Source organism: Barbus barbus (genome assembly GCF_936440315.1).
Source record: "Barbus barbus genome assembly, chromosome: 1".
In the NCBI taxonomy this organism is placed as follows: Eukaryota; Metazoa; Chordata; class Actinopteri; order Cypriniformes; family Cyprinidae; genus Barbus; species Barbus barbus.
The window spans coordinates 25,192,929-25,209,347 of NC_136729.1; the positions used below are offsets into that span (position 1 = coordinate 25,192,929).

Here is a 16,419-nt window from a genome sequence, read left to right on the forward strand (position 1 = left end):
AGGGCACCAAGTAGTTTAGTTTTGAAATGCTATATTGTTTGTCTATAAATGCTTATCTCTTTGGTTTCAGGTCTGGATAAATTAAATCTGTCCAACAGTCCGACAGATGCAGAGTCAGGGAAACATGCTGTCAACGGCCATCAGAAAACTCTGTGAGAACAAAATCGAGCATTCTCACACAAACTCATGTTATGTGTATGCAGTTGGCTTTTTCATTTTAACAGTACAGTGGTATTTAATCAGAGAGCATCAAAAAAACTAAACAAAACAAAAAAGTTGAAGTGTTTAGACTTTGAGCAGTCATCCTACTATACAGTAGTGTACATACCACTGAACCTCACTGCAGAATGCTTCCAAGCTCTAACCAGGCTGAGATTCACAAAGATTTCATCCGGATTAGCAATGTTTATTGTTCAGCTTGTAAATGCTTTCATTTCAATTCTCTTAAATGAGAAAATGTTATTTTCTTGCTGACCTGCACACCTAAAAGGCCTCCTGACTGCAACCTTCAATGAGGGATTATTATTTTTATTACCTATAATTTTTCTCTAGTTTGATTAGGGGAAATATTAAGCTGTTTTCTAAACTGATAATTTCACATGTAATGAAGCACGCATTAGTCTCAATTAGGGCTTATAATTTTCCTCCTTAATTATTGTTTGATGACATTTTGCGCCCTTGTAGATTAAATTAAATTTAGTTAAATTTGGACCTTGTTAAAAAAAAAAACAGGTTTAGTTCCCATAAAAACAGCACACACATGACATATAAAAATTTTTGATAACGGCAAGAGAGGCACCTTTATTACACATGATATAAGTACTAATATTAGAAACTACATTCTCTGAAGAATTGCAGAGTGGTCAAATTTAACACTGACAAATAAATCATTGCAGAGTCTAACTGAACATAGATAATCTCAAGTTCAATTATAGATGCTTTAATGCCAAATTAACTGGTTCTTATGCAAATGGGGCACAATACAAAATCAGTTAAAAAAAATCTACAAGCAAAATGTGATGGCCAGTCACCAAGACAAATCCTAATTTTCAGCATTGGTCTATAGCTGTCAAATTTATTGCTTGAATTTTGATGTGTAAAGTAAGTTTTGTAATCTGAAAACTTGTTATCCTTTGTCTGCCATTGCAAATGTTTACATTCACTTTCTTTATAATGACGGTCAATTATTATTTATAAGTTGATCAATTCTAAACGAGAAAGCTTTGTGATTTTAGTTTCCTCATGCTTTACTGTGACAATTCAGGTTTGCTGGATGTGACAGAATTAAGTCATGGGAATTGATAAGGAAACTCCCCAAACATGTGCCTTACTCACAATATTGGCATATACTGGGTAGTATTGAAAAATTACAAAGAGTGAAGGAGCCTAGCTGCCAAATTTCTTCTTGCACTGCAACTGCTCGTTGTTTTCATTGGTAGGCAAGGTTCAGATGTAAACATTATGGGTTCGAGTCACTACCAACAACCAGCTTAATATGTTACTGTATTTACTTGAACTGCTTGCGGCAGATTGTGTTTTGGAATGTTGCGACCTGCCAGTCACTCTTGGCAAAATCACCTCAACGATTTAACGCGTTTAATGGAGTGTAGTGTATTGTAGTCTTGAATAAGGGAGGCGACAAAATTGAAAAAACAGCGGCGAAATGCTGCTCTATTGTCGTAGTAGTAAAATGCACCAAATATTTGGGAGAAGGTGAGGCACAATCTTGGGATATGCTTCCTGTTCCTGTACTTAAATCTGCTGCTACTTCCTTCACGACATTTGATACTATACTATGCTACATGTACTATGCAAACTGAGAGTATATAACCAATAACATACATCCTTTGAACTTGGTTATTGCTGCAGAGCTTGCAAGGATCTATATATTTGCCTTATTTCAACATCACTAGCAAAACAGCCTTCAAACATCAAGTCTGTTCCTCTGCAGCTGCTTTGCTTTTTGCAAATGGCAGATTATCCATGAAGATATTTGTATGTTTTTCCACTCACTCTCATGCTGGATTTTAAGCCAGCTCAGTCTGTTCGGTCTAATGAAATACTGGTCTACGCAGATCAAAGGCTAAACTCTTACATTATGTAGGATCTTGTATATAAAGGCTGTGAAAAGAGGACTGCAGAGCCACATCTATTAAAGCTTATTGTGCAGTGAAATGAATGTGAAGTCCGAGCGGAGTCTGTTGTCATTACGCATGTAGAACGCAGCACGACTCATTGAAGGGTCTCCTTTGTAGCTATGAAATACAGTGTCATAGAAGCTTTTTTTTTGCTTTTATTTTGTCTAAATGTTACTGATTACACCGTTAATGTACAATATGTTCAGTATAGTTTACAAACATTCACATTCTGATGACAAAACCAATAGGCTAAAAGAGCATGAAGGAATCTGTTTCGGCCATTCCTGACATTTCTCAAGTTTTTATGTAAAGCTGAACAGACATCCTGTGTTCAGTCTTCACTTTTTGTCTCTTTATCTATGGCAAGCCTCATAATAATGTAAATGATGTATATACATTATATTTCTTCTTTTTATTTTTGTAGAATGTAGATATGAAATGGCCTTTGAGCCTCATTCATACTATGCTATTTGTGGAAAAGGCCAGACAATTAGTTATTCAGCATTTGTTTATTGTACAAAAACTAAAAAATCACCTCTGATGCCTTAAACAGGCTTTCTAGGCTTTTTTCGTTTTTGTCTCCTGTTGTCCTGTATTGAGGAGGCAAGTTATGCATGTGTGAGACGTGCAAATGAGTGAAAGAGTGAGGCAGATTGTTAGTGTGTGTACCTTTTTATTGACTAATTCACTGTGAATCCCTCTTGTGATTATCAATAACATGGCATACCAAAACGACAGGGCGTATCTTTTAACTAGAACTGACCAAAGTCAAAAGAAACTATCAGGGCACTGATATTGAATATTAAAGTTTGGGCAGAAATCATTTTAAGAAACGGATCGAATTTTGTGTCTGCAGAGGTGTAGTATTCACATGAGGGACACTGAATTCAAAGCCTGTGAAAAGGTCATTTAAAAATTGACACCTCAGAGGATTCTGTGGTTCATTTTGATGCATTATTTTGTGGTTTTTATTGTCATGGATTTAAAAAAGTTACATGTAAAATATCTTTTCTTCCTGTTGATTTGCACAAAGAACATTTTGTAAGAATATATCTGGGGAATAATTGTATTATGTCAATGATTGTGTCACTGAAATAAGATTTGTAATGATTTCTTTTTCTTTTTTTTTGTGTGTATGTGTATTAAACTTTAATGTCACTTGTCTGCACAAACTTTGTAATGTGCCAGAGCATCTTATATCATTAACTATATAATACTAAGTACTTTATTAACTATATAATACTAAATTCTACTCTTTGGCTTTAATTTAATTGGTTTTTGAGGAATGTTGCTGTTGCTTTATGCAGGACAATGACTGGTGCGTCAGTTGGTGTGGTGGGTTTCTCAAAATAGAGGCATTTGCAGTGATAAACTAGAAATAACTGTGAAAGAAAAAAGCTGATTCATTCCATATTCTATAATCTGCTTGTCTGTACAACATTGGTACAAGAGCTACAAAAAATGTAGTACACCAAATATGCTGTGATATTTCAGTTTATTAGTTAGTAGTTGAACTGTTGACAGCATTTCACAAGAAAGTGTCTTGTCTACACACCAAAACAGCTTGTTTGTTCATCATAGGCTAAATGTCTGTCGGTCTCAATCGAATTCTCATCTTCAGCTCCAAGGGAAAGCTTAATTCTGTTTCCATGTTTGCCTGTTGCTTCTTTTACATGTGTGAATGTATTTTCAGAATGGTTTCTCTCTCGTATTTGTAGAGTTTAATTGCATATGTTTGTGAAGCAAAATGTTGAGTTAAAATGTCTTTAGCTTACTTTGTATTGCACTTCAGTTTACAATAAAGTTTGTGACTTTTGACAGTTTTTATGGTCCTGTTTGATGATGTAGAATCACAATGTTGGAGAAGTTTAATTAGTCTCATATAAACTAGAACATCAAGATAATCTAATAAATATACTGATCTCTAATTTGAAACCAGCATTTTAGCATAGTGTGACCGGCAGAGAGGGCATGTGGGTTTCACCTCATGGCAGAAAAGCTCAAAGGCTTGCAGACAGGGTTCATGGAAGAGATGGGAACAGGACAATAATAGGACATTCCTGTCTTCCTTAGACGAGCCATTGTGTGAGCTCAAGCGGTTCAGGCAAATGGGGCAGTCCTGAACACCACGCTGGACAGCCTGGTGGAAGCAAGAAAACAAATTTGAGTATGGACAAATAAGTAACAGTAATATCGCTAGTGAGAATTACACAATGCTTAAAATGCATCTATGCCCATCCAGTTGCTTTCAATGAGGTGATAAATGTCACCTACATGATTTATCATACAGTATCCATTTAAAATTTTTACCCATGGCCGGTTACGATCAAATGTTAATTATGCACTATCCGCAAAATGTGCTGTCAGGGACAATTCTTGACTTTTAAGAGACTATAACCATTCAAAATGCGCAATGATTAATGCTGGCAAGACACCACACTGACACCAGCAATCAGTAGTGCCACTCAATCAAATTGCTGCTCTGCGTCTGTTGATTAGACGACCATTTACATTTTTCATTCCTCACTGAAAATTCAAACTGATTATCACCATTAATTCTGTTGATTGAGATTGAACGTAACTGACTGTGCCATGCTTGGTGCTAATATGTGCTAATTTCCTCTATTTAACTGTGGTTTGCTGCTCAATTATTATCAGTTAATACTCAGTTATTAATAATGATTCTTCTTATTATCGTTATTGGAAACTGTTTTTGCGTAATACTTTTTTCTGGATTCTTTGATAAATAGAAAGTGCAACAGAACAACATTTGTAACATTATGGATGTCTTTACTGTCACTTTTGATCAATGTATCCTTGCTGAAAAAATGAATTAAAATGGTTTTCTTCAAAAAAAAAAAAAAAAAAAGAACCAATCAGCATATTAGAATAATTTCTCAAGAAAAATCCTGAAATAATAGCTGCCAAAAATTCAGCATTGCCATTTTAATATTAAAACAGTCATCTTAATTTGTAATAATATTTCACAATATTACGTTTTTACTTTACCTCTGATAAAATAAAAGCAAGTCTGGTTACAACGAAATAAAACTTCTTACAACAACATAAAAAAAATTCAATTATTTAAAAAATGTATTTTGACCGGTTGGTGTAATGTTAATTTGTATTTAATCATCAAGCTATATTATTTTCTTATGTTGATTTTATTAACAAGCATTTGCTTTCCCGGCCTGTGAAATGAAAAAAACAAGCCCGTGAACAGACGCACACCTCGTGTTTTCCTGCTCCATTATCAGGGAAAAATGATTAGCAGATTTATGACCGCTTTGTGCAGCTCGTAACACAGTTGTAGTTCAGTTGAGTCTAACAGAAGGTAGGTGTGCAGCCATAATCATTAACTGACTGTCAAGCTTCCTTTATTCAGCAAAGGTCATTCGTTTCGCACGAGAACATTTCATAATTGTTCGTTCTGTTTGTCTGGGTGGGAACGGGTTGGTTCTGACTTGAACTCTGCTAACTCTAGGTTTGAGAGTCTCAAGTTATCTGCCCGACCTCTCATCCAGAAGATAAAAAAATGAGCGTTTCCTTTTTTTAGTGGATCACTGCCATTGGCTGCCTCAACACAATAACAATGAGGCCCACTGAAATGCCAAATCTCGTCTTCAGCTCGCATGTAATGAAAGGCTAGGTGTGCATTATCCGCGCAGCTTGTGTTTTTTAGTAAACACGGTGGATTATTTCCACTCATTCATTAGCAAGGTAAACAATCATCTCTTGGAGGGTTTGATACTGTTGAATTGGAACATCTGTGCCGCCAGCGCGGCTCGAGTGCTCTGGGACAGGTGGCGGCACGTCGGGCGAAGGGCAGGACCGAGGAGCGACTGCAGAGAGGGATTAGAGGCATTGATGAGCTGCTCTTTTATAAAAGTACACTGGTATTTCAGTCTCTGTCTGCATGTGTAGGTGAAGGAGCAGCGGCATTATCGCAAACCTTCTCTTGAGCTTCCAGCCAGTCCTTATCCTCCATTTCAGAAACGCTCGTGTACTTGTCGTCGAAGCGGCGCAGGATGTCGTGGCTCGAGGCCACGGAGCGATCAATATCGGTCAGGAAGGCTTCCACGTCTATGCTGCATGACTGCACCAAGCTGTCGTTCATCTCCTGAAACTGATTAAGGAAACGAATGACATGAAAATGGGTTTCGGTTAGACATGACAAGGCAAACTGATGTTCCGTCGTAACATAGATCAATTCTGAGTCTTGCGCTGACAATGAAAAGCTGTTAACAGCCAGATCAATAACAATATGAATGGATGTATGAAGGAAAATTTCTGGACTATCCCAGAAATTTAACTGCAAGATTAAGCATGCACAAGTACGCACACACATCCTGTGGCGGCTATTGCAGCGAATGACATCAGTGGTTTCTTTATAGCTGTATTTGATCAGTAATTAAACAGACGTTAAGCGTTCCACAGAGTTCAAACGTAGACCTTCCTAAAGAAGGACAAACAACACTTGGCAGTGTGAACTCTGCCTCCTCACATTCAGGGAAAAGACAGGGCAGGTACAATCAATCTTAATGTCACCAATTAAACTTTCTAATATGTTGACTTAGTGAGGTACCTGAGGGGAAAAACGAGCGACTAGGTGATTGAAAACCTATCTAAGAGCAAAGTGATAAGCATACTGCATTCTTTCTCTCTTTGTTCCATTTTTTTTAGCTGGTTAACTGCTTCCTGGTGTGCCAAAGTTCCAGAGAAACATGCAAAAACCACACATTCAAAATGATAAGAAAAATTATCAAATGTTTACCTTGAAAGCACTGTAAGTTTCTTTAATGATAATAATAAACTTAATTTATATAAGCCCTTTTATATAATGCAAAAAGTTTTACAATAAAAAAAGCATTACAATAAGCACTTCACATGAAAACAAGTAAATACCATAATACCTACCTTACCTACTAAGGTACTAAAAATACCTACTTTAAATTGATAATAGAAGATACATCAAAACATCAATAATACATAGAATGCTTTAAAAAAAGAAATTTGTTAATTAAAACTTAAAGGGATAGTTCACCCAAAAATGAAACTTCTGTCATTAATTACTCACCCTCATGTCGTTCTAAACCCGTTAGACCTTCGTTCATCTTCGGAACACAAATTAAAATATTTTTGATGCATTCTGAGAGCTCTCTGACCCTCCTATAGACAGCAATGTAATTAACACGATCAACGTCCAGAAATGTAGCAAGGAGATCGGTAAAATAATCCACGTGACATCAGGGGTTCAACTATAATTTTGCGGATAGGTTTTCTATGTTTTTTACGCTTTGATTTGAATAAAAACAACGTATCCGCATGGTGCAGCTGACACAGAAGAGCGTACGCTGTTTACGTTCAGTGAATACTCTCTAAAATGGGGCCAGGGTGATGCGGAGGAGACAAATTGTTGAATAAAGTCATTATTTCTGTTTTCTTTGCGTACAAAAAGTATTTTCGTAGCTTCAAAAATAACGGTTGAACCCCTGATGTCACGTGGATTATTTTAACGATCTCCTTGCTACATTTCTGGACGTTGATCGTGTTAATTACATTGCTGTCTATGGGAGGGTCAGAGAGCTCTCAGAATGCATCAAAAATATTTTAATTTGTGTTCCGAAGATGAACGAAGGTCTAACGGGTTTGGAACGACATCAGGGTGAGTAATTAATGACAGAATTTTCATTTTTGGGTGAACTATCCCTTTAAGTAGTTTTTAAAAATGTTTTTATCTTTCCATTAAAATATTTAGTGATCTTTGGATAAGGTGTTTGCTAAATTAATACATTTGATGTAGATGTAGATCATTTGCCCTTTTCATTCCTGCTGCCATTATAAACTAACTTGCCTAGTAAGAGAGCTGTTGGCTATTAGTTGTTTAGCAATCACAATTGAACCATACTCCCTAGTGGCAGACAAATGAAAATAAAAAATATATTTGGCAATGCTCAACAGTGTACAATACTGTCACAGGGATCAATGTATACATCTGTATGCTTTTAAATAAGCTTTTCAAAGCAGTTTGAGAATATGGCTTGGAGTCTGGATTACTGCTATCAGTTCCAGAACAGTAACCAAGATTTGACAGTTGCTGCCTCACTAGATGGCAACCTTTGCTTTCCCTGAGCTAATGCATGGGGACTTCTGTGTGGAATAATGAGGGGGCTGCAGGGACAGACGTCTGTGTCAGCGAGGTCCCTGACCAACAGCTTCTAACCACTTACACCTGCTATCAGTATCCTGCACAATAAAGGGTCAAAGAGTGCATGAAAACTGCTATGAAAAATGACTTTTTAAAACAAACTTATTAGGCCTTCCATTTTAAACTCACAAATCTTGTACAAAATTAATTATTTTTCATTTGGGGCTTTACTCTTTTCATTTTGCAGAATAATCAATGACAAATTCCAAAATTACCAGACAAACCATATTTCTGGCAGAAAAGTTCAAAATATTATAAGTATTCTAAATATATCAAGAATACAATAATCTAATTAATGGATTAAAAATGCTATTGTATAGAAGAGACCGAAGTGTCAATTAACAGACTAAAATTGTCATAATGTCTCAATTAATGTTACCTTTTTTTCAAAGAATACTCGTCTTAATCGTTGGTCTTTCGGCGGAACATACTTCTTTATGTTGCTGTACCATTTGCGAACAAGGTAGCCACGCCAGAAAGCCTGTATTCTGAGATTTGAAAAAGAAAAACCAAACACAAGAAAACAATGACAAGATTGGGAATGGGAGCAATTTAGATGGACGTAGATTGTCCATCTGCATGAACTTCACATCTTTACCTGACAGCACACTTTTCCCGATAGAGACGAGCACCGTCATAAATCACCCTTGTCTCATACTGCTCCGTCCTGCACATCGGGCAGCTCTTCCTGCCTGAGAACTTCTCAAAAGACTTCAGACACACCTGAAATTAGTGGCACAAAGGGACTAAATCACAAACTCTGAGTGATTTTCATAAGGTGTTACCAAAGTCTCCATGCCAATGCCAATTAATGATGTCGGAAGGATCTGTAATGACTTACTTTGTGAAATACATGAGAACAGGAGAGTAGAACCTAACCAAAGACCACAAAAAACATCATTAAAGAAAATCAATAAAAATGCTGTCCTTTAATTAGCTATTCTATAAAAACATTTAGTTCACCAAATACCAAATGTAGCATGAGTGAGTTGCAGTATATTACTCAAAAATATACCATGGTAATGAACTGATCAAGGTGGCCAGTGTGTTTATGTACAAAAAGATGTGATATTCTTGATTAGTCACCAGAAACAGCAGCTGAGAGTACATGTGTACATATACTGTCTGTCTGCTGCCTATAAAACTCAGACTAACCGCCACCAGTTTGTCTGATAATCTACATGCATCCAGTCTTTGCACAAAATCAACAAATACAGGAGCCGTTGAAGCATCTAGCTAACTTCTTAACAAATACAATAGTTCCAAACTTTGTTTTAAATATTTATATTTTATTAATATTTCTCAAATCAATTTGTATTATGTAGTTAATAATATTTCAGACTTTCAATATTCAATATCTACTTGCATGCACTTTATTAATCTTCATCTCTACAAAAATTTAGTTTATGGCAATAATAATTATTTTGAGAATCATACCTCAAACTAATACATATATAAAATATTTAACAAATTATAATATATAATATTTATTAATAGAATATATAAATTAGCATTGCTGTTTAACCACAGTGTTTTACGTCTTTTTTGCCACATCTTAGTAAAATAATGTGAAACCATTACATCTGTTACACTAATATTTACATCATGTGACTAAGGCACAGCTTGCCTGTTGTTCTGAACAGCTGGTCTTTTTCCCAGCATTCTAGAGGAGACTGGCATCTTAAAAGGGAATTGGGAAGCTGTAAAAATAACTGGTTGACCTTCCATACTGACCTTCATCATTCACGATACAGTTGAGTTACAAGACATTATGGTGAATTTGTAGAGTTACAATACAATAAAAAAAGTGTGTTTGTGTAAATCTGGGAAAAAGCAAGGGCATCTGTTGTTGACTGACAGAACATTGGAGGGCACTGCAGGAACTCGTGAAGATAAAAAGAAAGAAAAGGACATATAGTAAGTTAAGTTCTCTCAGGGACAATCAAGAGTGCTTATTTCTTTCTTACTTTTGTAGGCTTTCATCCTCGGTCCCGGACACTGCTGTTATGCCAAGTGATAACTTCTCTGTTTTTCGGACGGACAGAACAGCAGAGGCCGGTAAATCCAGGGGTGGAGGAGTGTGTTTCATGATCAACAAGAAATGGTGTGATCCCAGGAATATCTCCATTCTGTCGCGTTCCTGCTCGCCTCTTCTGGAACATCTTTCCATTATTTGTCGCCCATTTTATCTGCCCCGGGAGTTTTCATCGATCATAGTTACGGCTGTTTCCATTCCACCACAGGCGGACACCGGCTTGGCTTTGTCTAAACTTCACGATGTGCTCAGAGGCTACATTAACAAACATCCTGATGCTGCCTTTATCATCGCGGGAGACTTTAACAAAGCCAACCTCAGGCAGGTCATGCCGAACTTTCATCAACATGTATCCTGTCCAACTAGAGGACCAAATACACTGGATCATTGCTACACTCAGTTCAAGAATGCCTACAAAGCCCGCTCACTCCCGGCTTTTGGCAAATCGGACCATGCCGCCATTTTCCTCACACCGGAATATAAACAAAGGCTCGTTCAGGATCCTCCGGTGCAGAGAGTAGTGATGCGCTGGTCCTCCCACTCAGAGGCTATGCTACAGTCGGCTCTTGATGATGTCGACTGGGACATGTTCCGGGCGAGTTCTTCTGATGTCAGCGAGTTCACGGATGTAGCATTAAGCTTTGCAAACACGCTAATTGAGCAAGCTACAGAAACAATAACGATAAGGACATTCTCCAACCAGAAACCGTGGGTGGACAGTACAATCCGTGCTGCGGTTAACACACGCACTGCCGCTTACAATGAGGCTCTTCTGACCGGGAATATGAGTGAGTACAAAGCATCATGCTATGCTCTCCGACATGCAGTAAGAGCCGCCAAACACAGATACAGAGAGAGAATTGAGTCTCATTTCCAGCTCAATGACTCTCGACGGATGTGGCAGGGACTGAGGGCCATCTGTGCCTTCGGAAACAAATCCTCCGCGGAGGTGAGAGCAGATCCGTTGCTGGCCGACGAGTTAAACTCCTTCTACGGCCGCTTCAATTGCAACGGCGGCGGCACGTCTCTGCCGTCCAGCGCGTCAGGAAGCAGCAGGCAGAGCAGCGATGATCCTGTAATCACCGTGTCGTAGGATGAGGTTCGGAGGGCGCTAAAGAAAGTGAACGTCAAGAAAGCAGCCGGACCTGATGGGATAACCGGCCGTGTTCTGAGGTCCTGCGCCGATCAGCTCGCTGGTTTGTTCACTTCTATCTTTAATGAGTCCCTTGCTACCTCCGTGGTTCCCACCTCATTTAAAAAATCTGTTATAACCCCTGTGCCTAAGAACAATAAACCCTCTTGCCTGAATGACTATCGCCCAGTTGCCCTCACATCTATAGTCATGAAGGTTTTTGAGAGACTTGTAAAGAACCACATTTGCTCCTCCATACTTTGGACCCTCTTCAGTTTGCCTATCGCCCAAACAAATCTACGGATGATGCCATCTCTCACGTCCTCCACTCTTCCCTCACACACTTAGACAGCAACAATGGGAATTATGTAAGGCTGCTATTCACTGACTATAGCTCAGCTTTCAACACTATAGTCCCCTTCAAGCTGGCATCTAAACTCACAGACCTCGGCCTAAACTCCTCACTCTGTGACTGGATTCAAGACTTCCTCACCGGTAGACCTCAAGTGGTGAAAGTTGGCCAGTTCACCTCAAACTCCATCACCCTGAACGTAGGAGCCCCACAGGGCTGTGTCCTGAGTCCCCTGCTCTACTCTCTCTACACGCATGACTGCGTGTCCTCTCACAGCTCCACATCTATTATCAAATTCGCTGATGATACTGTGGTTCTGGCCCTCATCTCCAACAATGATCATGAGACCGCATACTTGGATGAGGTAGAGAGACTCACATCATGGTGCCAGCACAACTGTCTCTCTCTGAATGTGAGCAAAACTAAAGAGCTGATCATGGACTTTAGGAAGAGACAGCAGCAGCCCCACACTCCTCTTATGATCAGTGGGACCCCTGTGGAGAGGACGAGTAGCTTCAAGTACCTCAGTGTAAACATCTCTGAGAACCTGACTTGGACTACACACATCCAAACACAGGTCAAGAAAGCCAGGCAAAGACTGTACCATCTGCGACAGCTGAGGAAATTCAGGGTCTCACCAGCAATCCTGAAAACTTTCTATTCAGGGACCATAGAAAGTGTATTGACTCAGTGCATCTCAGTGTGGTATGGAAACAGCTCCAATCAGGACTGCAAAGCACTACAGAGAGTTGTGCGCTTAGCTGAGCGCATCTCAGGGTCTGCTCTCCCCTCTCTGCAGGACATCTACCTCAAACGCTGCAAAAATAGAGCTGTCAAAATCATCAAGGACTCTAATCACCCTGGTAACCATCTATTCACTTTGCTTCCATCTGGTAAGTGCTTCCGTAGCCTGATGGCAAAAACTGAGAGACTTAGGAGGAGCTTCTTCCCCCAGGCCATCAGGCTCCTAAACTCTAACTCTGTGTCATAACATCACTTGACTCCATGTAAATATCAATATACCTATAAGCTTTTCATAATTTTTTCTACCTCACATTGCTGCTATTTAAATACCCTGTACAACTTTTTTTGCACATTCTTTTGCACATTCCTGTTATTACTATTTATGTCAACAACATACTGACCTGCACATTTATATTTATATTTTTTTATCTTATATTTTTTTCAAAAAAATTTTTCTTAATATTTGTATTCTATACAATTGCACTGTCCTTGGAGCGGACCTGGCTTACATTTCACTGCTGGTTATACTCTGTATAACTGTGTATGTAACGAATAAAAAATCTTGAATCTAAAACTAATAAGAAATATTATATCTTTTAGAACATTTCCATAATAGTCTTCATACTTCATACTCAAAAAAGGGCTTTCCTTCCTTAAAGATATAGTTCACCCAAAAATTGTTGTTCTAAACCTTCAGACATCTTCAAAACACAAATTAAGATATTTTTGGTGAAATCCGAGAGCTTTCTAACCCTCCCTAGACAGCAGTGTAACTACCACATTCAAGGCCCAAAAAGGTAGTAAGGAAGGACATCACTAAAACAGTCCATGTGACATCAGTGGTTCAACCGTAATGTTATGAAGCTATGTGAATACTTTTTTGTAGAAAAAGAAAACAAAAATAACGACTTTATTCACAAGAGTTGTATGACACTTACATGATGCTGCTGATGGGAGGAGCCACCGTTCTGATCTAGAACCCGAATGCGCTTTTGGCATATAAAAAGTATTCTCGTAGCTTAGAGAGTACTTCTCGTAAAAAGTAATCTCTATGCAGGGTCAGAAAGCTCTCGGATTTCATCAAAAATATCTTAGTTTGTGTTCCAAAGATGTACAAAAGTCTTACGGGTTTAGAACGACATGTAATTAATGACAGAATTTTCATTTACTTCACCCAGAAATAAAAATTCTATCATCATTTTCTCATCGTCATGTCATTATAATCCTGTAATGACTTTCTTTTGCAGAACACAAAAGATATATATATATATTTTTTTGTCCATACAATGAAAGTCAACGAGGTGCCATGTTTCTTCAATTGCAAAATAAAGAAATTCATACAGGTTTGGAACAACATGAGGCTGAGTAAATGACTGACTTCCAAAATATTAAGAATACTGATGCTATAAATCCTGCATCGATTCACACTTTAATGTATTATGTAGCTTACAGAAGCTGCACCTTATCTTTGCTTTGAAAGCATTTTGTGAAAAGGTTGTTTTCTGTAGTCCACAGTGCACGCTAGTTCAGCAAGTCAGCAATAACAATTTTCACAAAAGGATGTTATTTAAATGGATATATAATACACACACACACACACACATATATATACATCTCATCAAATGCCAACATTTTTTGGTTGTATTGTGCTGACAAATTATATTTTGTAAAATTTTGGGATTGCCCCTTGAATCACATAGGCTAAATGGCCTCCTTTTGCTCCAAAATGGTGAAATTCACCAAAAGTTGACAACTTTTGGACAATATTAATTTTGTACCAACAATAATCACTGCACTTAATTCTCAAATGTATTTAAATGCATTCATATGGCTCAAAAATGAGAGGGGACATACTGTAAGTGGGCACGATGCCTCTGAATTCAGTTACCTGTGGTTGCAGACGAAAGCCCTCCCTGCATATCACACAGGGCAGGGTTGAGTCTCCCTCCTGGATGGACCTGGTTTTGACCTCTGCCCACTCCTCTGCTGTTAGTCTTCTTGAAGGACCTGCCACCAGACCCATCCTTTGGGCTGCATCATCAGCAACAACAACTGAACATTAGCCAATGTGAGCTTTCAGGAAAACCTAAGCATGAAACACAATAATCGCAGCCTACCAAGAGTCAGAGGTGGAGGGCCACGATCCAGCACATACTCTCTCTCCTCTTGTCCTTGAGTCTGCTCAGGACATATGATACTCTGCCTTGTGTTGTGATTTCTGTGCTTCCTACTAACATGTGCAGCCCCAAGAACGCTTCGTGTGATATGGTCCTGTAGTGCTACAGCTGCTAGAGTCAGCCTCCCGCGCTCTGCTTTACAGCCGAATCCCTAAGGAACATTGAGCTGTCAAACTCAGTTAATACACTGTAAACCAGTGTAGACTACCGTCTACTGCTGCATGAGGGCAAGAAGCATGTTTCCAAATTGATGGCAATCCCAATGTAACTGTGAATTCTGACTAAACAGCCTTTTCTTCAAGGAATCTACTGAATAATTCACTGAAATTTAATTATATTAAAGTGGATGCTGTTTGTTTTTTTTTCAGTGACTAATATTTTTCAAGGGATCCTAAGAGTGTTAAATGGACTGGTATTTATTCTCTGTGTCCTGCATTTGATGAGTACTCAGTCATGACAAACATTCTTGAAACTGAGCGCTCGTGAGCAAAGATGGCAGCCTTCAGGTCACATACTTTTGTGGGGTCCTTCAACAGATGACCTAGCCGGCTTTTTGTCTTGGTTTAACTATTGATGAATGACTATGCAGCATTACCAAATTTGAATCCAATTTTTTACAAATCTTTAAACTTAAAATTGTGTTCAAGAGCAGCGCTGAATTCTGTCATATTGATATGGAGAGTCTGGTTATTTGAGACAGTGTGTCTTACAGCAAGTTCCTTTTTTATGAGAAGATTGCATGTTGTTAAATTGAACGTTGCGTCATATGCCAGTGATTTATGAGCACCATAACAATGGTAGATTATATTGTTATGATGATGATGATAATGATTATAGGATTAAATGAGCAGGACGGAATTCGTAAAGCAGAAAAGATTTTTAGTCACCAGCCTCATAAAACTGTCACGATTGTAGCATTTTAAGTAACTATTATGCAGTTTATTTTATAGCGTCAATTTATCTTACACCTGTGTCTCACAGAGATTAGCCTAGAAACAGTTTACGAGCACAGATATCTATGCTTACGAGAATTTGCGAATGTGTGGTTGATATGGCGGTCGATTGTTTACCGTGGCAACCTAAAGTTACACCTGACTGTCTCGGAATCAGAAAAGCTAGCAAGAGCGCGGAGACTAGCGGGAAAACAAGACAAACGTTATCTTAAATTATGGGGCGCAAAATAAGCAGGGACGCATTCTGATAACCTTACAAGTCACCCTCTCAAACTAGCTTAACAACGCAGAGATGATCCTCAAAAAGAGTAAAGAAAAGAAGAGCACCTCACCCGCGGCATTGCTGTCCACAGAAACACTGTTTACTTGGTCGCTATGCAACGAAGTTCCATTGAACTCATTGTGACGTTCCCACGAACTCAACTAGTTCTTCTGATTATCAATATATCTGATTACGACGAGAGATTAATTGAATAGTGGAAATACTTTTAAAATTTAAATTCAAAAATACGTTTTTAAAACTCTTTTTTACTATGAGGTCTGAAAACAATTATGTTCACTTTTTTTAATATCCAAGATAATTATTTGGCTAAATAAATTAAGAAACAATCATGTCAAGTTTATTGGATTTTGTTAAAACCACTATAATTACAACAGCACCAAGAACAATCTCCCTCAAT

General features: G+C 38.2%; 2 protein-coding genes across 2 annotated transcripts in view; one reads left to right on the forward strand and one right to left on the reverse strand.

Annotated features, from left to right (window-relative positions):
* The window catches only part of LOC306876294 (limb region 1 protein homolog), a 37,517-nt gene extending 33,556 nt beyond the window's left edge, over window positions 1-3,961 (forward strand). Inside the window, exon 17 of the mRNA XM_079427362.1 lies at window positions 71-3,961. Coding sequence (XP_079283488.1) covers window positions 71-156 — 86 coding nt within the window. The 3' untranslated portion in view covers window positions 157-3,961. The remainder of the gene's footprint in view (window positions 1-70) is intronic.
* On the reverse strand, window positions 3,618-16,097 carry LOC306876300 (RING finger protein 32-like). The gene is made up of 7 exons (XM_079427374.1): window positions 16,072-16,097; window positions 14,727-14,937; window positions 14,498-14,640; window positions 9,188-9,220; window positions 8,945-9,069; window positions 8,726-8,834; window positions 3,618-6,264 (listed from the first exon to the last, which is right to left on the reverse strand). Exons 1-7 carry the CDS (start codon window positions 16,078-16,080, stop codon window positions 6,040-6,042), a joined length of 855 nt encoding a protein of 284 aa, XP_079283500.1. The 5' UTR covers window positions 16,081-16,097; the 3' UTR covers window positions 3,618-6,039.
* Window positions 16,098-16,419: the final 322 nt, after the last annotated feature.

Bases quoted from the DNA above. Each gene is read 5' to 3' on its own strand.
- LOC306876300 (XM_079427374.1), bottom strand. The intron at 14,641-14,726 runs GTAGGCTGCGAT...CTGATGATGCAG, and splicing joins CCCTCCACCTCTGACTCTTG to CCCAAAGGATGGGTCTGGTG. The intron at 9,221-14,497 runs GTAACTGAATTC...GTCTTTGGTTAG, and splicing joins GCTTTCGTCTGCAACCACAG to GTTCTACTCTCCTGTTCTCA.